The sequence below is a fragment of the Armigeres subalbatus genome, chromosome 1 (genome assembly GCF_024139115.2).
Source record: "Armigeres subalbatus isolate Guangzhou_Male chromosome 1, GZ_Asu_2, whole genome shotgun sequence".
Taxonomy (NCBI): domain Eukaryota; kingdom Metazoa; phylum Arthropoda; class Insecta; order Diptera; family Culicidae; genus Armigeres; species Armigeres subalbatus.
In genome coordinates this window covers 92,758,836-92,782,916 of record NC_085139.1, presented here as the reverse complement: position 1 = coordinate 92,782,916, position 24,081 = coordinate 92,758,836, and the positions used below count along the sequence as shown (strand labels likewise).

General features: G+C 39.1%; 1 protein-coding gene across 4 annotated transcripts in view; it reads right to left on the bottom strand.

Annotated features, from left to right (window-relative positions):
- LOC134202500 (transforming acidic coiled-coil-containing protein 2) overlaps positions 1 to 23,812 on the bottom strand; it is a 33,416-nt gene extending 9,604 nt beyond the window's left edge. The window contains exons 1-5 of one of the 4 annotated variants that reach the window (XM_062677516.1): positions 23,619 to 23,812; positions 15,816 to 15,967; positions 8,892 to 9,032; positions 7,917 to 8,072; positions 6,319 to 6,961 (exon numbers count right to left, since the gene is read on the bottom strand). In XM_062677516.1, the coding sequence (XP_062533500.1) occupies positions 6,319 to 6,961; positions 7,917 to 8,072; positions 8,892 to 9,032; positions 15,816 to 15,938 (1,063 nt within the window). In that variant the 5' untranslated portion in view covers positions 15,939 to 15,967; positions 23,619 to 23,812. Of the gene's footprint in view, positions 1 to 6,306; positions 6,962 to 7,916; positions 8,073 to 8,891; positions 9,050 to 15,815; positions 15,968 to 23,618 lie in introns of those variants that run through there. The other 3 variants (XM_062677505.1, XM_062677511.1, XM_062677498.1) reach the window with 3 other exon arrangements.
- Between the last annotated feature and the right edge of the window lie 269 nt (positions 23,813 to 24,081).

The following is a 24,081-nucleotide window of genomic DNA, read 5'->3' as shown; positions in this document are numbered from 1 at the left end:
AACTCCGATAATAATTCAGTTGATTCATCGTTATCGTAGCAAACGATAACGTTGATCATAATCAACTTTATCGGCGATAACGATAAATCAACGATTAACAACCCTGGACCCACCATCCCCCCATAAGTGCTTACGTAATATGTGTACGGCCCCTAACGACCGACAGTTGCAGTTATTTTATTGTGGGCATTACGCCGAATGGTCGTTATGCCAAACGGCCCACTGTATTTGATACATCTTTTCAATAATATGATGCTAAAATATGGTTAGCTGGTTAAATTGAAACGGCTGATACGTGCAACGCTGAACAGATCGAATGGTTATCCGGTGGATGCCGATAAGCGACCGCATTTGCGTGTTAACGAAGGGCAAATTTGTCAAATACAGCATGATCCGCATCTTTACCGGTAGATGACGTGAAGGATGTGTTTAAGCTGTGTAACTCATCAATGTCTTGTTCTAGTATGTTCAATGTATTGTTGTGTGAATGGAACACAACATTATGTTAATCATTCTAAGCCTGTAAACCTTTCAAGGCTCTAATCCAGTTTTCCAGTTTCTGACCAATGTGGCATAAAAGAAGGTGCTGATGAAGTGAATTTAAGCCTTCCTGAATACCACATTGATCAAAATGCTCGGAACCGTAGATGCAGTTGACCTCCACAACCGTCAAATCAAAGACTAACCCGCAGGCAAGCTGGCGGCCATTACCGCTCGCGGAAACTGGATTAGAACATTGAAAGATCTACACGCTGATAAACACAATGTTGTGTTCCATTCACACAGAATTAGTCGTTGAGTCATGAGGAGTTTGCCGAGAAAATTCTGAAGAATTTTTCAAGGAATATTCCAAGAATTCCCTAAAACTATTTGCAGATTTTCTTTACAAAATTCCAAAGTTTTTCCCGAGAGATTTCTGAAGAATTTCTCAACTAGTTTGCGAGAAATGTTTCGAAGAGATATGGAAGCCTCCGAGGACATTACGGATGATTTATCGATAAAAATTCGGACGACATTAGAAAGGATTAAAAACATGTTTTGGGTGGATTTTTATAATTTATCAAATTTTATAGCAGAATTTCCTGAATAGCTTCCGGGATTTTCGAAAGACAAGTTCTGTGCAAAAATTGTGTGTGGCACAGACGTATTTATCACGAGCAGCATCAACTGCTCGGGAGCAATAAGACGCGCGGCTAGGCTGTTATTTATTGCAGTTGAAGATAGCAAAGTCTGAAAACATAATGAGAGCATATAGAAAACATATTTTGATTTTGACGTCAAATTGAAATCATAATTTGTTTTCAAATATGAATCATCATGATTGATAACACATTTTGATCTCATTTTGCTGTAGATTTCTAGATTGTATGATCTGACATCAAAATGAGTACCTATTTTGTTATCGGAACCAATATCAAAATTATTCGATTTGCTCTCATCGATAGCAGGAATAGTTTTCGATTTGATGTCACAGTAAGATTTTTCTGCTATACATTTTGATATTTTAACCGTTAAAATGACCAAAAAGCTTTCAAATTAAGTAATCATTAACTAATCATAATCGGCGATTTCACAACATCAAAAAAAGTTATCGATTTGCTCTCAAGCTTTGCTCGGGCTGAGGGCGCTAAATGTTCAGGGTGACTGGAAACGATTTGCCCAGGATCGAGTCCAGTGGAGAAGGATACTCCATTCGGCGTAGGTTCATCGAAGAGCTGTAGTAGCCCATCAAGTAAGTACGAGATTACACGTTTTTAAGAAATGAAGTAGATCAGCAACTAAATCCCCTCATACTCCCATTACCGGATAATGTTGAAATGTTCGATTACATGTCCAACGGGGATGAAGCAGAGACTGTACATTTCGAGGCGACCTTGCTTTTAGCTCGGAACTCGGAACTCTCACCAAAAGAACTCGGACCAAAGATCGAAAGAAAAAATAAAAGACAAGCGCCAATCAGGAAAACTTTCACAAAAAGAGATCATACGTCTAAAGATCCTTTGTTTGAGCTGTGAAAGCAATTATCCTGCAACCCTTTTCCTTCAGGAGAAATTAAACAGTGCTTTGGAATGCTGCTCATGATAGGAATTGTAAAAATTTCATCTTTTCGAATGTATTGGGCTGCTATGGGGATCAAGTAGCGTAGCGGATGGTCATGGGTTCGGTTCCCAGTACTTCCACCAAACCCTTGTCAGTCGCCGGATGCGCGCCCTAGCGGTAGCGTATTGGTGGCCCAGTAGCGGTTAAGTTAGACAGAGTGCCTATCAAAAAGAAAGGTATAAAAATTTAAAAAAATTTTAGGCTGCTGACACTTGATCGCTCCTATCGCCGATGTTACAGGGGTTAGACAAAAAGGTTGAGATAGGTAAAATTATGTCGAAATTCAAATCATCATAACTTTGCGTACAATAATCCGATTTTGATAAAATAAGGACCATCAGAACCGGATGCTTTTCTAGTATACTACCCCCTTGCAAAACTTAAGATTGGTCCTTGGCCACCGTAGATGTTTCGGGTTTTCCGAAGGTATGTTCAAAATGCATTTTTTCCACTGCTTGGCATTTTATGTGACGTTTACTTTCATCATGTTTTAAGCTTTAGCATAGCATAGCATATGTGATTGTACAAATCGTGGGTGGCTATACAATGCTCAATTGAGCTATCTACTGTATATTGTCGCAAATTGGTACTTGGGATTAGTACCTTTTCTTATACAGTAGCAGTTGTATACCTGGCCACGTCCTTACAATCACGGAAGGAAGGGAAGGAATGTTAGTTCAACATCTACTAGCGAAGATGCAGGGAACCCATACTACCTTCATAGATGTCTCGGGAAGGAAAATTTGTGTTAGTGGGAAAGGTGAATAATAGGGAGCTCTATTCGACAATATAGAGCGTTTGTCAATAACAGTATATGCTGTAAAAATAATAAAATATATTCATCAATTTACTTACGAACCGTCCTAAGGAAAAACAAAACAAAACACAAAACTTCGGCAAATCGCGCGATCGTTCCGCCGTCCGAAACAAGAGGCAACTCGCACTGCACTAATTAACTTTATTACCGACCGCGCAATGCAAAACTCAAAATTTCGGCAAATCGCGTGATCGTTCTGCCGTCCGAAACAAGAGCCAACTCGCACTGAACTAATTAACTTTATTACCGGCCGCGCAATGCAAAACACAAAATTTCGGCAAACCGCGCGATCGTTCCGCCGTCCGAAACAAGAGCCAACTCGCACTGCACTAATTAACTTTATTACCGGCCGCGCAATGCAAAACTCAAAATTTCGGCAAATCGCGCGATCGTTCCGCCGCCCGAAACAAGAGCCAACACGCACTGCACTAATTAACTTTATTACCGGCCGCGCAATGCAAAACACAAAATTTCGGCAAACCGCGCGATCGTTCCGCCGTCCGAAACAAGAGCCAACACACACTGCACTAATTAACTTTATTACCGGCCGCGCAATGCAAAACACAAAATTTCGGCAAATCGCGCGATTGTTCTGCCGTCCGAAACAAGAGCCAACACGCACTGAACTGGTTAACTTTATTACCGGCCGCGCAATGCAAAACACAAAATGTCGGCAAATCGCGCGATCGTCCCGCCGTCCGAAACAAGAGCCAACTCGCACTCTTTCATCATGTTTTAAGGTGATTATACAATCAAGCCATGTGGTGAATTTCGAATTCACCACACGGTTTTCTACTCCTATTATCAAAAGTTCAAATCTAGCGTAATAATTTTTGTACAATGCTGAAATTAAAGTCGATTGTTTAGCATTAGTTAGCAAACGATCTACGGATGTTTCATCGCCATGGGCGTTGTGGTTCTTTCAATTCGTGCTCTTGAAAAACCACTAGAAAAAGCACGTGGTTTCCAAGATGGCCGATTTGTGGCTTTGTTGTATAACCACCTTAAGCTTTCTCCAAAAACTAGAACTAATATGCCGGCCAATGGTGGCTGTAGATCGAGAATCCATCAAAACTAAGCAGAGATATGGCTATTTCCGTAAAAACGGTCCCGGGTACATGATGAAATGATAACAGATCGGAATAATGCAAATATGAGTATCTAACTTCATGGCTTTGCGAGACAATGTTTACAGAAACATTTCCTGAATGATAGTGTCCACTGCCACCCTTATAGCAGGTTCTAAGGGCCTTCCAGGAGGGGCCGGTTTTGGCACCGTCTGGAACTATGCATATATGGGTGTCAAAATTCATGTTTTCCCAAGACGATGAATATAGGATCTTTATTATAGATACATTATGGTGACTGTAAGACTCTCTGGCCAATTTGTAACAGGTTCCGGGTGTTCTGCGAAAGTGACATTTGTTCAGGGTGTATGGCCAATCCCGTACCGATTTTACGAAAATGGCCATATCTTTGCGTATACAACACGAATTTTCGATCTGCAGCCAGCATTGGTCAGCTTATTAGTTCTAGTTTCCAGGGAGAGTATAAAACATGATGGCAGTAAACGTCAGATAAAACGACAAGCAGAAGAAAAAAAATCATTTTTAACATATCCTTGGAAAACCCGGAACATCTCCGGTGGCCAAGTGCCAATCTGAGGTTTTGCATGGGGCCAGTATACTAGAAGAGTTTCCGCGTCGGAAGGTCCCGGTTTCATCGAAATCGGATCATTCTACCTTTTTGTCTAACCCCTGTATGTGTCGCAATCGTTTCAAAGAAATCAAGCGATTTCTTCTTTTCAATGATAGTTTGTCAATGAAACTTCGCGGAGAGCCGGGGATACGATAAGCATTTCAAGATTCGCCCTTTCATTTATGCAGTAAGAGCAAATTTTCTGAAGATCGAACCCGAGCCCGAGGGCAGGTAAAAGTGGATTCCTGCATGATTTTGAAGTGTATGAAGATAAAACCGACAATAACGCTGCGCAGAAAATATCATGGGCGGGAAAGGGTAACTTATAATTATAAGGATTGCTGCAGATCCATTGGTAAAGTTTAATTTTTTTAACAGATATTTAATTTATTCTCACAATTCAGTTCTATCCCGATTTTATAAACCTCCTGGTGAATTCTGGGGTGATAAAAAAGGAAATGTGACAAAATCGGATAAAATATTTATATAGTTTTTAAATTTGTTTCACAAATATGGATCAGTTTACTGCCGTGAATCGCATATCTGTCCCATCTTTGCTGGGTTTCCTATTCATATGGGACAAATATGCGATTCACGGCAGTTTATGTCTTGGGGAGGCAAAATACGTGAACGGAACCCATAATTTCTTGTCGAAAGAGCTTAAAAAATTCTTGACTGATACTAAGAAATGATTCATAATAAACTACAGGCGGTGAAAGTAATTTCATTGAAATCATTGTTGTTTGCGGTATTATTTACAAAAATAATTTTGTTTTTTTTTTGTTGCGGTAGAATTGGGTCGATACTGTAGTGACTTTTACTAGAAAAAGCAAAAACTTGAGCGAAACATTCTTTTAGTTAATTAGAAAAGATCATCACGTCACTAATTTAGTTAAGAAATTTTTTTGTCTTTCTCGTACTCTACTATTTTTGTAAATTGAAATTATAAATTTCTAACTATCAGCGAATTCCGATTGCTAAAATTAAAAAGGTTGTACCTTACTTAGCAAGTAAATATGAACAATAAATAAATAAATAAATAATTAAATTTACTCGCTACTAGCCCTATGAATGATCAAAACAGCATATGCATAAGAACATTATTTAGAGCTTTTTAGTGGAAATGTCTTTACTTGGCACAAGACTTATGCCAAGTGAGAATATGCATGATTAGCAGCAAGTATTGATTTTCTTTATCACCCAGCATCTATTCCAAACTCCAGCTTGGCACATTGATACTAAATTCGCATGTTGCATATCCTAGTAGAGCCAAGCCAATACTTTCATTAGATTGTATTCGAACCGATTTTTTAAATTATAAATCCTACTTCTTAGGCAAGATTTTTTTGTAAATGGTACATCTACAGTAGTAAATAGATTTGTTCAGAACAGCTCAAGCTATTGTCTCTACCTAAGAATTAGTCTTGTCAGGATTCATACTTAATGTGAATTTTGCCGATATTTCAACAGAAATATTCGAAAATCACTTTACCAATTTTCTATGATTTTTTCTTCTTTCATATAGTAAAATTTATAGAAGTTCTGTAAAATAATTACTAAAACATTTTTGCTGCCTCATTTAAAGTGTGAACAGCAACCAAACCCCTTTTTTGATTATTTAAAATGTTGCTTGAAAAAATAGATATTTCACAGAATTCTGTTTGCAAATCCCAATATCAACCAACACCAACCATCTTCACTACCTTCAGCAAAGTCCGGCAACTGCTCCAACTCTCCGGCGCCAACCTCTTCCGGTGTTTCCTCCCGAGTCACACTGAGCCGCTGGCTGCTGATCAGGGGCGCGGCCTTCAGCAGTGGATCGAATTTTAACAGCAAAGAATCGCGCGGTCCATCCACCGCCTGATCATCTCCTACGCCGCCCTTCGACAGCAGAAAGTCGAAATCGGACGCCGCAAACTGGAAGTTTTGCGCTGGCTGGAACTGATCGTCGCCGTCGGTGTCGATTTCGATGTTCGTTACGAACTGATTTTCTAGCTGCTGTTTGGGTAGGTCACCCAGCGCAAAATCCGTCGACGACGATGTCGACGATTGAGTGGGCGATGTATCTGCGATAGGCGACTGCTGCTGGGGTGTTAAGAATAGCGATGCATCGGATACCTTGAATTCGATATTGACTGGTGCTTCGGTTGAGGGTGGGGCCGCGGATATCTCGTTAGTTTGCAGTGATTCCTGCGGGAACTGTGGTGGCTCTTCTTTTATGAACGTTATCGTACGATTTACGGCTGGAGAGTACCACTGCTCGGGGGAGTGTGCCTCTTCTGGAGCGTTCCACGTTGTATCGCTTGCCACCGATCGATGCAGAGTGACGGTGTCCTCCTCTGCGGCCTGTTCCAAAGGAAACAAAATCAGAACACCGTTCTAGAGCACCTCTCGGTCAAAGTGGACATACGTAAAACTACAAAGTTAGAACAGATGGCTCACCCACGCTCGGATTGATTATGTCGCGATGATTGTGTTTTCGTCTTTCCGTGGAACACAAAAAGATGGCGATTTCACATCACACACAACACAAGCTGACTGGATGGGATTACACTACTTGTATGTATATAATTTATTCGAGAGGGTTTCCTTTAGTTTTGTTAGTTTATTGTGTTACACTACGAATAGTTGACATGGCATGACACTATGATGCGTTGCTGTCACAGACTGAACAAATTCCGATGAATGAAGTCAAAGGGGCCAGTAGACCCCACTGGATTGTTGATGGAGTTGGTCACACATCTAATCAATGAAATGAATTGCATGGAAGGTGGAGCTTCATTGGAACTATGATTGTGTGAAACGCAAAAGACTTTGAAAGGCCTGCTGTATGAGTTAGCTAGAAGCTGTTCCACACACGTGCCGTTACATCCACTACGGAATGAACGCCTCTCCACTCGACAAGCGGACTGATATGTTCGAAGCAAACGAGCATTAAGCATAAGGTATTATGTTATGTTGCTATCTACACTACACAACCAGAACTGGTCGCTTGTGGAACGTGTATGAGTGAGTCGAGTGTGCCGACCGAATGGAGAGACATGAAAACATCACACAGGCCAAAGCACCGCACATTCCAACGGTGGAATTCCATGCGAAAGCAGCACAACATTCGACCAACCCTTTTCAATTAATATGAAACTTGTTAATGTAGCGGTCCATGATAAACGGATATCTAATAGTCAAAATTTAATAACAATCTAAACAATCTATAAAAGATTCTATTTTTTTGAAAAAGAACAAGTTTCATACCAATCGATCTTTTCAGGTGATCTGGCGGCAGTTTTGTAGCCATACTCACTACTGCAATATCACACGGTGGAGTAGAAAAACGCTCGACCAAAGAAGGGATGGCGTCGCTGCTCTGCTCGGCATTGGTTGAAGCGGGGGTGGCAGCAACACCAGCTACTACAACAGTGGCTGGGCCTGGTAGTGGTGGTACTTCATCATGTTTTGGCTTTTGGCAAATCATGTGGTAAGTTCGAAAGACAGGGAAATCAAACAAAAGGTAAAATTAGATCGTTTATTGATGATTTGACTTGTCGAGCTTCTTGATATTTCACACTTTTAGAATTCGGTTAGAAACGCTTTCCATGCAGACGGAGAAGTGCGCACAATTTTAATAAACTACTTAAAAAAATGATTAGTTGTTTTCTTTTATAGTAACGATGCTAATGAGGTGAGCCAGCTGTTCTAATTCTGTCTACTTTTAGGTATGTCACATACGACCTGATGTTTTTGGTTAGAGCAGTGCAAACAATTTTGTAGTCTTGGAAATTGGTAGGCCGAAAAAGACGCATTAGCTTATGATTTATAAAATACGGAGAAGCGGAGCAAGATCACCATACGGGGCAAGTTAAATTTAACATTGAATATCAAAAGAGTATTGGAAATATGTGTTGAAGTCGGCCCTCTCACATGGCGATCTCCAACCGCTTTCCTTTATTTACTACCCAGGGCACAATATATTTGAGTTTGTACTTCTTCGTGTTTTAGCAATATAAGGTTGACTGGGCATTTATTAATTGAATCATGCATGCTCCCCTCCTCCCCCCGTTGTGACTCAAATATGACGTCCGTTAATTTAAGATTTTTATCACTCAGAGAGATCGATTACGCTCGCCAAACATTGGATTCTGTTTTTCACTACCCCTTCCCCTGATTAACAGACGTCGTTATTTAATTTACTTTGGCTAAGCGCAATTTAGTGCGAGCGATGATGATGATGATGTCACACAACTTGATTTACATTGGGCTTAAAAGTACGATTACCAACCCCAGAAGAAATGCGGTCCATCTGTGGGACCGGCGTTCCCGGTGCTGCCGAGTGGCCCCACAGGGAACCCTTGAATGCGGTGAGCATCGATTCCAGCTTTCCAATAACAGCATTCGCACGGAAGCTGCTGCTAAGTTCGCGCTGAAGTATATTTGATTTTTATTGCATGTTATCATAAGGAAGGACTGATTATACATTATCAAAATTTACATAAATAAAGAACAAAAGAAAAGATCCTCATTGATTATAAACACCTCTCCCAGGACAACTTATCCCACGTCGTCTGACTGACTTTACATTGAACTACAGTTTTGTGTTTCTCGAATTATAATACGACACCCGATCGTTGAATTGTTTATTATTATTTTATTATACCTACATTAATAGGCTTGTTAACGGACGTTGGATGGGGTAAAATAGGTAAATAGTCATGAAAAATAAAACATACAAATCTTCAAATCGAGAGAACAAAAACCAATGTAACTAATTAATTAGTTTGGTCAATGAAAAAACAATAAAATTTACGCCGGAATACCTCTCGTGACGAATGAAAACCGAATAATGGGGACACTCGGTTAAATATCCGCTGCAAACCGTCTCAAGCTCCTCCCCATTGTAGTTCATACGATGGAGTTCAAGACGAACCTTTGGACAATGCTTTGGTGACGTCTCTTCTAACTCGCAGTGTCAAGGTTGATCAGCGGCTTTCGTACCTTGGTTACCGGAGAGGGTCACTCCAGGACAGCCACCGAAGTGCAAACCGATGAAAACTTATACATCAGTTTTGAATCCAGGATAACCTCGAGATCCTTCACACGCTCGATTATCGTTCCTCGTAATTCATAGTTGAACATAATCGGCTTTCTTCCGAGAAATAGTAATAACAGAGCACTTTGCCGAGTTGATCGATGAACATCAATTGGCGACGGCGTCGAGTTGACGTTGCAGCTTTACGCAATCTGTGCATAAGCGGATCTTCCGATACATTTTGAGCTCGTCTGCATAGAGCGACAATCGTTGACCTATTGGCACCACAAGGGAAGTTAATCGTACCGGTTTAATGAAAACACGTCTGTCTTCAGCTGTGGTTTGATAGGAAGTAAATTTATGGGCTGCAAAATGGTGGGTTGACATCAAGGAAGGAGCGCCCAACAGAGCTCTGGTCCCCACAAGTTCCTATCTCACGATTCCACAGGTCGTCCGATGACAAAAGACTGCCAGCTAAGGGTTGTGTACTTAGCTGGTAGTGCAGCCTGGGCACTGATGTCCTTCTGACATCAGCTAGAGTGAGAAGGTACGCCTCGAGCGTCTGTTCACCAGGAGGTTCGGCTCAAACAGCGTCTGTCTGGTACCCAGCGGCTGAACAACGAAATGTTGTATCGCGTGCGTCAGCTATACCTAAGGTGGCAGCTTCACCAGCGTGATGTAGTTAATGCGACCCCGGTAAGGTAGCTTACTGAAGCCTCTCAAAATACCACGAAAAATGGAGATAAAAGAAAAAGAGAACTTTATTTTTGGCAACCGTCCCGGCAACGGAATAAGGACTATGTTTGGAAAATCGGTACCTGGAATGTCAGGACCCTAAATGAACCTGGACGAGTGAGCCTTCTGGCTCGCGAACTGCAGAAGGTTGGAATGAACGTGGCCGCTATTCAAGAAGTCCTATGGCCTATATCCGGAGAACGTGAATTCCGAGCCGTGGAGCCCACGACCAACACTGCATTCAAATATAACATCTATCACAGCGGCAGCGGAAATGCAGAGCATGGAGTTGGTTTCGTAGTGATGGGCACGCAGATGAAGCGAGTGATGCGGTGGAAACCCATTAGCGAACGAATCTGTGTGTTGAGGATACGGGGCAAATGCTTCAATTACATCCTAATCAACGTTTACGCACCGACAAACGATAAATCCGACGACGTGGAGTACACGTTTTATGAATGTCTTGATAAAGCCTATGGAGAGTGCCCAAAGCATGACGTGAAAATTGTTATCGGAGACGCAAACGCTCAGGTCGGTAGAGAGGACCTTTTCCGTCCCATAATTGGTAGGGAGAGCCTTCACTCCGCTACCAATGCCAACGGCCTACGGCTAGTAAATTTCGCTGCTGCCAGAGGAATGGCCATCAGTAGCACCTACTTTGCACGAAAGAATATCCGAAATCACACCTGGAGACACCCAAATGGTGAAACTTGCAACCAGATAGACCATGTTCTGGTGGATGGGCGTTATTTCTCGGATGTTATCGACGTGCGGACATTCAGAGGTCCGAACATTGACTCTGATCACTACCTCGTTGTCAGTAAAATTCATCACGGTTGTCGACTGTATCGAACGAAAGATCACTGCGAACGATGCGTTACAATATCCAGCGATTGTCGGCGGAAGGAGTATCGGCTGAGTACCGCCAGAAGCTCGACGAACGTTAGCGACAACATCAACGATCTATGGGAGTCAATCCATGGAGCGGTGAGCACTATAGGCACTGCACAGAGGCGACCCAGGACGGGTTGGTTCGATGTGGTGTGTCAGGAATGCCAGACGAAAAGAACGTTGCCAGAAACCGGATGTTGGTGTCGGGTACCCGATCAAATAGAGATCGGTACAAGGAAACAAGAGCAGCCGAAAAATGAACCCACCGCAGGAAGAAGAAAGAATATGAAGAACAAGTGATTAGCGAGGCGCAGGAAAAAATGAAACAGAACGATATGCGGAGGTTCTATGAGTCTGTCAATGGCGTGCGGAGAAAGACAGCGCTATCTCTCGTCATGTGCAACGACCAACAAGGGAATTTGCCGACAGATAAAACCGAAGTGGCTGCCAGGTGGAAGTGACGGTGCATCGGTGAGCAGAATAAATATTAGCGACGATGGACAAGCTGTGGAGTCGCCTACACTAGATGAGGTTAAAAAGCTGAAAAACAATAAGGCTGCGGGGAAGGACCAGCTCCCGGCTGAACTTCTCAAACATGGCAGTGAGCAGCTTTATGAAGTTCTGCACCATATTATGTCGACAATATGGGAAGACGAGGAAATGCCTGCTAGCTGGTTGGACGGCCTCATGTGCCCTCTCTTTAAGAAAGGGAGTGGGTCAATTATCGAGGAATAACCCTCCCTAATTCGGCGTACAAAAATAAGTCCCGTATTCTGTTCAAAAGGTTGAGACCGCTTGAAGAGTCCTTCGTCGGCGAAAACCAAGCTGATTTTCGTGAGGGATTTAAATTTTTTCATCAATTAACATATATTGCATTCATTTATATACCTACATCGCAGGCAAAAAAAAATGTGTTTTCCAAAAACTCCATTGTATATGCATAGATACGCAAAAAAAAACAAAAAAAAAATTCCAATAAACTATGACTAAATAATTAGATGAAAATGCATAAAAAACAGCATTAAAATAAGTTTGTTGATTCGTTTGTTGATAATCTCAGTGATATTGAACGATTTGTCAATAAAAAGAGAGTGCCCATAACCGAACCAATAAAGGTGCCCACAACCGAATTAAGCAGAGTTTCAGGAAAGTGATGAAAAAAAAAGTTGAGCTGTAATTTTGATTACAATCGTTATTGAAGCACAAAATAGACTAAATTCACCGTATGAATACGCATTAGAACTCATTTTTTCAATTCAATTACACCACTTTATAACACTTTGAAAAAGGTCAAACAAAACTTTCGTGTTGATTTTCATGTAGAAAAAAATCATTTGTTCATAGTTCAAAGTAGAGGGGTCTGGTATTCTGCACAAAATATCGTGTTTCGATAGCAAATAAATGACAGATGTTAGAATGACAGTAACTGCTTTCTGTCAAAACATACACACTTAGTTTTTATGTCTGCAGCTCGGCAAAAATCCGCACAGCCGTGCGCCAGCAAAATAAAAAACTGATATTTCAGCAAAAATGACGTTTGTTAGCTGATTTTCGGCAAAACATTTGCTGATTTTCAGCAATTTTGACAGAAATCTCGGCAAAAAACATGTTTGCTGGGGCACGGCTGTGCGAATCTCGGTAAAAGTTCAACATTTTGCTGAGATCCCGGTAAAAAAATTAAGTGTGTACCTGGGAATGCTCACAACCGAACGGTGCCCACAACAGAACCACTTCCCCTACCGTTGAGCTTCACAGACGACTTTTTAATTTTTCAGCAGCTTGATCGATTCTTCAGTAAAAACTCAATTTAATTCACCGAGTAGTGACACTGCCTTTCTTGCATTTAGCCAAGACATCAACCTTATATGGTGCTAATATGGTTCGATGTACTATTTTCTTTATAACTTTTGAAATAACTGTCGAATGAACATGTTGCGAGAAAATCGATTAAGGATTACTATATAAAAAGTTGTCTAATGTTTTTCTTAGCTTTTGTGCACACACATACATACACACGGACAGACAGACATTTGCTCAGCTCGTCAAGCTGAGTCGATTGGTATATATCACTATGGGTCTCTGATGCTTCTATAAAAAGTTCGTATTCGGAATGAAATGATAGCCTTTCCGGTACAACTTTGTTGTACGAGAAAGGCAAAAATATCTTCAAACTTCACCGGTCTTGATTCGAATGCTGGGCCCATAGCCTATTGGCACCGCTAGAGAAGTTAGTCGTCAGAGGTCAAAAATTCATCTGGGACGGAATTCACCAGAATTCCTGGGTAAGGAATAACCCTGTATTCTTGTTATATAAGTTCCCAGAATTTCTGGAGAAAGAATTTAGCAGAATTCCTGGGCGAGATTTTTCTCAGAATTAAAGAAAAGGAAGCCTTCAAAATTTATAAAGGTGCAATTCCTTTAAATTTTTTGAGTGGGAATTCTCCAGAACTCTTGGAAGAGTAATTCCTGCAGAAAGAAACGCTGGTAGCGGGACTCCAAGAATACCAGAAGTTAATTTTCCGAGAGAAGAAATTGGTCTGGAAGGGTTTCCCTTAGCCGTGATATATGAATGGTAACTTGGCTTACAAACCTCGCCACACACAACAACTGTGGAAGTGCTTCATGATCACTAAGTTGTGATGCGGTAATGTCCAAGTGAGGGATGTAATGCCAATAAGAAGAAGAAGATCAAAAGGAGCAAATAGATCTTTCGTTATGCGTATTGACCCTTAGAACTGTACTCCAATTCTAGAAAATCTTGGGTGGTCTGAAGTGGAACATGCATTCAATCCAAATAGAATTTGGTTCGAATGATTACAATATGCAGCATGTTCCACACACTTAAAATAAATCGCCGAATTCGGTAAAATTTTACCGAAATCTCAACAGCAGAACTGTTCGGCAAATAATTCAACTGGTTTTCGGTGATTTTGACAGTTGAGCAATGGAAAAAGTTACAAAAATCTGTAAAATAAATTACCGAACAGTTCTGCTGTTGAGATTTCAGTAAAAATTACCGAATACGGTGAAATGAGGTAAGTGTGCATATATAAAAGGAGCTTATAGATTTTTCGATACGTGTATTGACTTTAAGGCCTGTTAGTTTTTGGAACTCTTGGATGGCTTGGAATGGAACATGCATTCAATTCAAATCCAATTTGGTTCACATGATCACTAAAAGCATGTTTCATTTTTTAAAAGGTGCGTTATGCGTACCTATAAAGACTGTTCAGTTTATTGGGAGGACACTTTTACATAACAATATGAAACAGTCAATTTTGATGGAATTTGCTTTCATTTATAATACACTGTCAATAAACTGTAATTTTTAAAAAGTGATAACTTAAAATTCAACAAAACGGCGCCTTTTGTAAGCTTCTCATAAGTAAATATAAGTAAACATAAGTTTCCCAACAAAATTTTTTATAAGCATTGTTTGCCAGTTTGAAAAAGAATGTAGTTCGTCATTTCATCAAAATCATCAAGAAGATCGGAAAGAAACACACTGTCAATGATTTGTAGATATCCATAAACAGTAGAGCCTGTGGCAGCCCGAAAACGGTATATAAACGGTTGGAGCTGGTGAAAATCCAAGATTGTTATAAACACCGCAAATTGTTTGGTTGATAATTAGAGATTTCATTTCTAGAAGGTCAGATAATCAACGAAAAACACAGATTTCTCAAAAGATTGATGGTTTAAAAGCATCGACAATACAAAGTGTACTGTCATAAACTTTATAAACTGAACAGTCCTTAAACCATAAGGACTATGTACTCCAGAGAATTCTTGGGTTACCTGGAATGGAACACATGTTGGATGTATGTCCATTTTGATCCATGGATCTCTAGGAATATTGATATATGGTCCATATAGGATCCGGCAATTGAAGTGCTACATAAGAAAAAACAGACATATTGATCAAAACAAAAATGTTTCGCTTCAATTTCATTCATTTTCACAAAACATCTCTTTTTTAAAGACAATCGAGGAATGCATCGTGCAAGGCCCGCAAGTGCTCTTGTGGTATTTTACTAGATGCCACCAGATGTTGTTTCAGGACTTGCATAATAGTTTAAAGCAGACGCGGCCTCCGACTCTGTTGACAGTGAAATTCGTAGGGTTCAGGTCCGGTGAACTCGCTGCTCAAAGCGCGAAGTGAACCCGCCGCCTTAAGCGCGAAGTGAACCCTAAAAACTTTGTCGTAAGACCCAACCCCTGGTTTTGAAATAACGACGTGCCCGCGGTTCCACGACGTTTTGTAGAACTAATTTCCAATACTTATTTTGTGTTTGATCTTCAAACATGCCCATTTCGTACCAGTACCTTGCATTATTATTTCCCCTTATCAAAACAATCTTTTTTTTAATGTCTGTCTAAAGAATTGATTTTCTAAAACTAAACCAATCACACAGTAAATCAAATCGGTGTAAGTATTATAATTAACAGATTTGGCAGCTTTAATTGAACCGATCTAGGGAATAACTACATCGAAACCAGTAAGTAAACATTTCATGTAAATTTAAGGATATTCCGAAACAATCGACTTACCTCAGCGCTGGATGGGGTCGCGCTGGTTTTTTTCGCCGGACGACCGCGTCCCTTCTTTGGGGTAGGCGCTGGCTCCTCCTCTTCCTCCTCTTCGCTAGTCAGTTGAGATTCCTCTTCGGACATTATGGTACGGTGTACTTTGTAGAAAGTTACTGGAATAAACAACAAACAACACAATAGGTAACGTAAAGGTAATTAGGGGGGAAATGAAGTAAAAAATCTGATATTATTTCTAGGGGCACGCAAATTCCACTTGGGTATTCTGAGTGTGTCTAATCATAATTTCAGAAAAAATATCCCGCGCAGATATGAAATAGCCATGTTTCAAAAATCCTTCCAAAGAAATTGTTAGTTAGATTTGGCAATTTTACTTGGAGAAGTTTAAACAAGTTAGCCATGTTTTGTTTGTTCTTTGAATGATTGCACTAATTCAACAGACCCATTCGATTTTGGCAACAATCTTATTTTTTATCTTTTTAGATTTCAAACGTCACAGGAAGGTGATCAAAGTCAGCATGAGTTACCAATTGGCCACACAGCTGACTTGAATCCGTTAAACTGAATCAATTGTCGAAGGATTTCGACTAAAATGGAAACAAGTTGGTCCATTTGGATGTAATATCCCGCAGAACAATCTAGGAATTGCTTTGAGCATTAAACCATGAACGGAGTTGGGCATGGAGTCACCAATTCTAAAAAAAATGATTTGTTGCGAGTTAGAATTCGAAGATCAGCTCTCAACAAATTGCTTTGCTGCCCATTGTACTGGAAAGGCAAGTAGGCAGTAATAAAAGAGTAATGTCAAAAATTTGTTTCAACAGAAACTCCCAAGGTTTCAAAAACTTTGGTTTCGAATGAAGAATATAATTTATGTTTGATACGTCTGTTAATGACAATGGCGACCTCATCACAGGCACTGTCAAGACGATCATTTCTGTAGAGTGTAGATGAAATAATTTGGGTTTCTTTTGACGGAGATAATCTCACTGAAAATAAAGCAGAGGCGTCGCGTCCGCATGTGCAACCTGTGCACTGCACAGGTAGCAATTTTGTCCCTAACATTTAAACTCTCGATAGATTTCTTGTCATTTTTATACAAATATATACTTGGATTATGCGCATTTGTCATATGTTTATTGATAGTTTTTCTTGCCTTGTGGCTGAATTTAAAAATTTAATTTTCATATTTTCTATGACTTCATCAAACTTGTTTGCTTTTTCTGTTTTAGCGTCTAATTTAAAAAGATTTCTTCGTACACCTTCGACGATTTCAGCGCACTTTTTTTTCAGGATAGTGAACATTTTTAACCTCACCTAAATCTATAGGCGAAACACGAATGGTCTGAACAGATGGCATCATTGAGTCGCCGGCTTCGCTTTGTTCTTCCTTTTGGGTTAGGTGAGCTCTTGAATCAATATGTAGACGGCAAGACGAACAAATACGAAAATCCTTGGTGTGGAAAATCCAATTGATTTTAGTTTTTGGATGATACCATCCGTGAGATATCGCAGCTCTTTCGAACACTGAATGTCTTTGAATGGGCGAATACATCTTATTTTACTCATTTTGTAATCTGTAACATAGAAAATATTTTCCAATTGTTAGTTTTGTAGAAAATATTTTCCAATTGTTAGTTTTGTACGAAATAACTTGTTCGTGGAATCGCTCATTTGTGGAATGATTCCTGTTCCCTGTTTCATCACCCCAAAATTCACCAGGGGGTGATAAAATCGGGATATTACTGTATTATATTCGGATTCGGATATAAAAAAAACATTAGCATCCAATCAATTTAAAAAATATCTGAAATCCCAATTTTTAACACGATTTTCGCGACTGGAAGAGGAAATCCGCGAAAAACGCGAAATCCGCGACTGTTGTAACAGCCTTGTTATTTTTGTAATTTTTTTTTTCAGCTGTGAGTTGCCAAAAAAGAAGCGACAAAATTGGTGCCGTTTTTTTTTTGTTTCGCGATGACATGAATACAGTGTTGACACGATTTTGTCACTCCCCGATTTTGTCTACCCCCGATTTTTTTCCCCTGTTCTTTCACCCCGAAATTCACCAGGGGGTGATAAAATCGGGATATTACTGTATATGTTCAGTGAAATAGAGTTCCCCTATTAATTATCTAAAAAAAATCCAGATGCTGTTCTGCAAATTATTACTCAGACACTAATCACTATGAATCAATCCATTAATTTTGTATAAATTATGCATACAGCGATTCTGAATAAATTCAATTTTTCATTATTTTTTAGAAAATTAAAGGCTTTCAGTACTACTTTACGGTCCAAGAAAGAAAATATGAATGCTTAAACCTGATGTCTACCCTTTGCAATATAATGGGAAATTGTTGATCTTTTGCGAACAAATGAAGGGATATGAAGCAATTTATTATGATTTGCCCAGTCTAATGTGAATTCAGTTTTTATCAAATTTGTTAAAATTTATGCATTTACAACCTGCATGGGGGAAAGTGGGGCAAGATCTCTCTCCTAAGCACTGGCTCCTGTGGAACACTGAAAATCCACCACATACTGCGGATTTGTCTCCTAGTCATCTATTTTGGATCTATTCTTTAATATTAGCATGCAAGAATATTGATTATTTAAGTTTAAATATCTTATAAATAGGATTTTAAAAATATGTTTTTTCGAAGTGTTTATTCACTGTACGGGGGCGAAATTCGCCACCCCCTTGGGGCAAGACGAGCAAGGTCCACCCAATTTGAAAAAAAGGTTTTGAGCTAAATAAAACATCGGTTATCATTTTTGCACTTTAAGGTATTATGCATGAATGATGTTACTTCCAAAATTGTCGTTTCAAATATCAATTTTGTGGTTACTGGTCATAAATTTGAATAATATGGTAAACTTTATATCCGTTATTTTTAATCAACTCTAAATTTAAATCCAAATTATTCTGGTTCTTTTGTTAGCACTTGGAGATGTATTTAGGATTTGGATATAACTCATTGCCTTTAAAATTTTGTTTTTAACACAACTGGCAGTATTACCCCAAGCCGACAAAATTTCTAAGTTTCCTTCTATCGATCTCATCCAGTTCAGGGTGACCACTCTAGTCGACAAAACAAATTCCCGGGTTTTTCTCGGTTTTCCCGGTAGGCTTTTAGAAAATTTTCCGGAAATTTTTAAAAGTGCCTGAGAGGGTTTTGATTATGTAAAACAATGTATTTTATTTGAACAAAGAGAATAGTTTCTTGGTATATAAAATGTACAACATTATTTTCATGTATCAATTCAGTTATTGATAATAAGCATTGAATTCTAACATTCTAACAGACTCATGACTCGCTGTAAAAGACTGCAAGTTCTAACTGCTGTATTGTCCGAAAAGCTTTTGATTGCACTCTGAAAGCTAAATATGTGGTAAGAAAATAATGAAAAGCGCACATATCGACAGTTTCGTGCAATACTGGTACAACACAAAATACTTTTTTTTTAGCGAGACTTTCAGCCCTGGGCTGGCTCGTCTCGAACACAAAATACTTCATTTTTGACATTTTGATGGCAAAGCACAGAAAACAGTATAAAGTTTCACCTGACAAAGACCCAGGTCGAAATTCCCAATGCATCAAAACGACGACGATTTTTCGAAAAAATTGTATACCTCGAGTTTATTGATTTTCTCACATTGAAAGTCTAAAATTGTCTAACAATCTAACAGACTTTTGCTGTAAAAGGCAAACTAAGACTTTATTTTCAGTAAACCTATCTTCTAAAAAGAAAAGAAAAGAAGAGAAGACAGAATCACCGTATTCGACCAATGGTCGCATAGACTGAACAATTAACATCTAGCATGAAACAACGGACAGGACATTCACACAACACCCAGTGGACCAGTGGAGAACTTTTCAATTTACGAAAAGTTTTCTCCTTACCGAGGCGGGAATCGAACCCACATGCGTCTAGACGATTGACGTCGCTAACCGCACGGCCACGAAGCCCTCTACTCCTTTACTGTTCTGTACTTGGTAGATCTTATATTTTTGCAGTACCTTTAGTAAATCTTTCGTAGGCGTACTTTCAAAAAGATTATGAAATAAAGATAGGAAGGTTGAACAGTTTAGCTTGAGCTTGATTGACTGCTCGTAGTTGCTACTCCATTATGACCAGATCAGCTGTTCTTGCACAGGGAACCAACAGATGTTTGCTTGGGACTAGCACACATCTTCAATGTATAAGTACTGGTGATCTCATTTGTTAGGTCATACTGGCGCCTGCCACGTCAGAATGCAAGTCAATGTAGAGAAGGGGGAGGAAATGATGATGCAATCACTCGCCCACTGCAAGCAGAATATACCTCTGTACTTGCCACGAGTTCATGCGGAATTTGTTGGAATTTCTGGGTTAGGTTGGAGAGGCAGAGGTCCGTCTTGGTTAACGAGCTGCCAATGTGATAGATAGGAGAAGGTAACTGATGTAATTTCTAATTGGGTGTAGGAAACGAGCTCTATAAGTCCATTTCCTATTCTAGCAGATTACTGTTAGAATACTCAAGTTGAAGGTATAGAAATAGTAATGGAAACGGTATGGAAGTCCATTTCCAGCTCTAGCGATTGCTAGGAAGATACAAAGTAGGAGAATGGAACGGACCTGGGATTGAACCCACGACCTCCTGCGTATGAGGCAGAAGCAGTAGCCATATGACTACCAAGCCCGCTTGATAGGAAGGTTGAACAGTTTAGTGTGTAAAAAATGCATCAAACTGCAGTATTAAACGACAAGCAACCATAAACTGGTAATTGGGAATCTGCGTAAATTGCAGAAGCTCCCAAGAAATTCCAAAATTCGAATAGACTTCAAGTTCCTGAAAATATGGAATCTTCACAATTTTATCAGAATATTTATGGTAAAAGCAGTAAGGATTGCTGTTAAAATTTAAGAAAATTATTTAAAGCTCGTAAAACTATTTTGAACAAACACTTGAAAATAAGCAGGAATTAAAAAAACCCAGATTAATCCACCTAGCGGCGATGATGCCTTTCTCGTGCATCGTAAAATGTACTGAAAAAATCACATAGGAAAGGTCAAAAAAGCACTTTAGAGGGATAGATCGCATATTTTCTATCATTTTGCATGTTTTTGCATTAATTACTATCAGGGACAAAAAAAGTCATTTCAACTACACTCAAATAGCTGACATCCAACACACAATCAAGTTGCTAGTCCTTCCCGAATTAGATTGTGCGAATGAATAGGACAGCATGTGCACGAACAGCAGCAAGCGACGACTCTCGGTGTCAGCGTTGTATTGTGCGTTGTCAAAATTAATCTTCAGCTTGGTACATTGATATTCAATTTGAAATATCAAAATATCATTTAATCAAAATATCAATTTAATGAATATCATTTAATGCTGCGGTGCATGGATTAAACATTTTGAAGTCAGATTCCTAAAATATATGCATCTGTTAAGTATATAAAGTAAAATAATCATCATCTATCGGTGCAAATCAAGCGCAATTCAAAAAATTCATTACAGCCCCGGTAGATATTAATTTTTACGCTCGATTATCAATCGGCTATTGAGGATCGGGCGGTAAATTTGGTATGGAAGTTTGACAGCATGCTGCGAGATGTTCGTGCCTGCATTGCCGAGCATCTGATCAAAACAAACACGAATCAATGACGAAGCTGCCTACTGAGCATCGATGCAACTGATAGTAAAACGAAGATTTCCGTCCTTGATTACTATGCATTGCCACCATTCTTGAAAAAAAAAAAATTTTCGATTTTGAAATTTTTTTTCCAAGGGGGGACCCTTGGGAAAAAACAATGATTTTTCAATAATTCCAAAATGCAATGTCCGATCAAGCCAATTTTCAATAGCAAACAATGGAACCGCATTCCCCGTCGAATGCAACAAAAGTGTGTCTACAAAATTTGTACACATACACACACACACACACACACACACACACATACATACATTCACACATACAGACATCACCTCAATTCGTCGAGCTGAGTCGATTGGTATATAACACTATGGGTCTCCGAGCCTTCTATCAAAAGTTTGGTTTTGGAGTGAAATTATAGCCTTTACGTATACTTAGTATACGAGAAAGGCAAAAAGCGGTAAAACTTTATTTAATATCTAGCATTACAGTAAGTCGTTATCAAAATCCCTAAAAAAAACTTATAAGAAAGTAATTAAAGAAATTCTGATGAAATTATACTACTGAAAATTCAATCAAATCAATATTTACTTAATCAAAGCATTGTTTCGGGACTGATTTGCGATTCAATTCTGCGTAGAATGCAAATGTTTCCCCTAAAACTAGTTCTCTTTTCTGATAGAGGAAAGCTTATTCTGTTGGATACATATCGTTATTTCCTCAGGAAATGCTCGCTTCAGAGTAAAATCTAGACCAACATTTGAAAAGGGCGTAACAGCCAAAATTTATTCCTACTAATCCTTTTCCTACATATAAAGCTATATAGGGTGGACAAAGAATCAATGGGAATAAATTTTGGCTGTTACGCCCTTTTCAAATGTTGGTCTAGAAATGCTCCAGTGTATTTTCAGAGCGCACGCTCCTGCGGCTCTGGCGTGCTTTTTTTACAGATTGATATGACATTTTTAATATTTAAATATCCCTCTATTAGTCCTGGTTTGTAGATGTTTTTTTGAGTCTCATACTTCATTTCAAATATACAGCCTCGAATTCAAGTGCTTTAAAGTTATAATCAGTTCTGCTATATTATAAAATAAACATATAGGTACTTTTGGATTATAAATTCGAAAAAAAATCCCGGCGGCTTCATCAAATTCCTGGGGTTTTCCCGGCTTTTTCCCGGTGATTTCAAATTCCCGGGGTTTTTCCGGATTCCCGGGAGAGTGGCCACCCTGCCAGTTATTAGTGTGGGTAAACTATTGGGCACATTATAAGCATTGCTGGATATCATTTTTTCAACTAAATGACTAATTTTATATATAAAACTTTAAATTAGGTGATTACGAAGTTATAAGAAAAACTAAGTTTATACTTAATTAACTTCTAACGAATATTTTAAGAGTTATTTAGGTTGAAAAAATGTGTTTTCTAGTTTCATTACCCTTTTACATTTTAGAGCATCTTCCCTCGTATTAATAATGTGAAAATAATGCTTACTGATGCTACAAACGTTGTTGGCGATCTTGCACCACTTTCCCCTGGTGGGTTTGAGAACCTCTGCAAACCATAAGCAAACGTAAACAAAATCAAAACCTAACCTCACTTCCTGGTCGCTAATAATTCAATTTATAACGGATTTTTCAACTTTTTGGCAAAAAATATGGAATTGACATGAAGTACGTTACTACCAAAAAAATGATTAGAGAATAGCCCTGTATGATTTTTTTTGTTACGATGGTTACAGTGTTGAAACGACATAAACAACTTAACGGAACTTCATTTATCTTATCACCACCTGGAACGATTCTCTTCCGATTTGCGATGCTAACATTTTGGCATCGTAATTTCATTTTCAAAATTCACGAAAAAATATTTGAATAAATTGTTTTGGCTCCCTTGCCCAACCAAATACGACATAAGCTCACCAGTCCTTCGAAAAATGCTTATTTTTGGCTAAAATAAATTTTGCACCATCTGTTCGCACGTTTATTAATACTTCGCCTTGGCATCGAATTCCAAGCGACGCCATTATATAAAATTTTTGAATACCGACCGGTGCCGTTCCAAAAGTATGAATATCAGTCAAATAATTTATATTTTAAAAATTATGCACACTTCCCGGAATGCCGTTCGAGCTGGGAAACTAAAAATCACTTACCGAAACGACGGGAAATCACTGGAAAATCACTTTTCTTCGAGAACACCAAGCCGTGAAGCGCACTTTATTTGAATTATGTACTTCAAGACGATTGTCGTTGTCCGCGGATGACGGTTCAATAAACAATGAGAGAGCCGCAACGATCTTTGCTTGGTTTGTTGGTGTGGTGGTGGTGCGAGCGATTCAGCATAAAAAGAGCGCGAAATATGAACGAAAGCAGCGACACAAATAAATCGGAAAGGTCAACACTCGAAGAGAGCTAAATTGAAAACAAGCCTAAATGTTTTGTTCTTTTTGCAATTTGCAAAATAATTTGTTTTTATAACATATCAAAAATGAACTAAACATTTTTAAATTAAATTTACGTGCTATAACAAAAAAACACAAATTTAAGTGGCAGCTTTTAGGTAAGTGGAAACTGTATACAGACTTCATAAATGTAAATTTGTTTGCAGGAATGTAA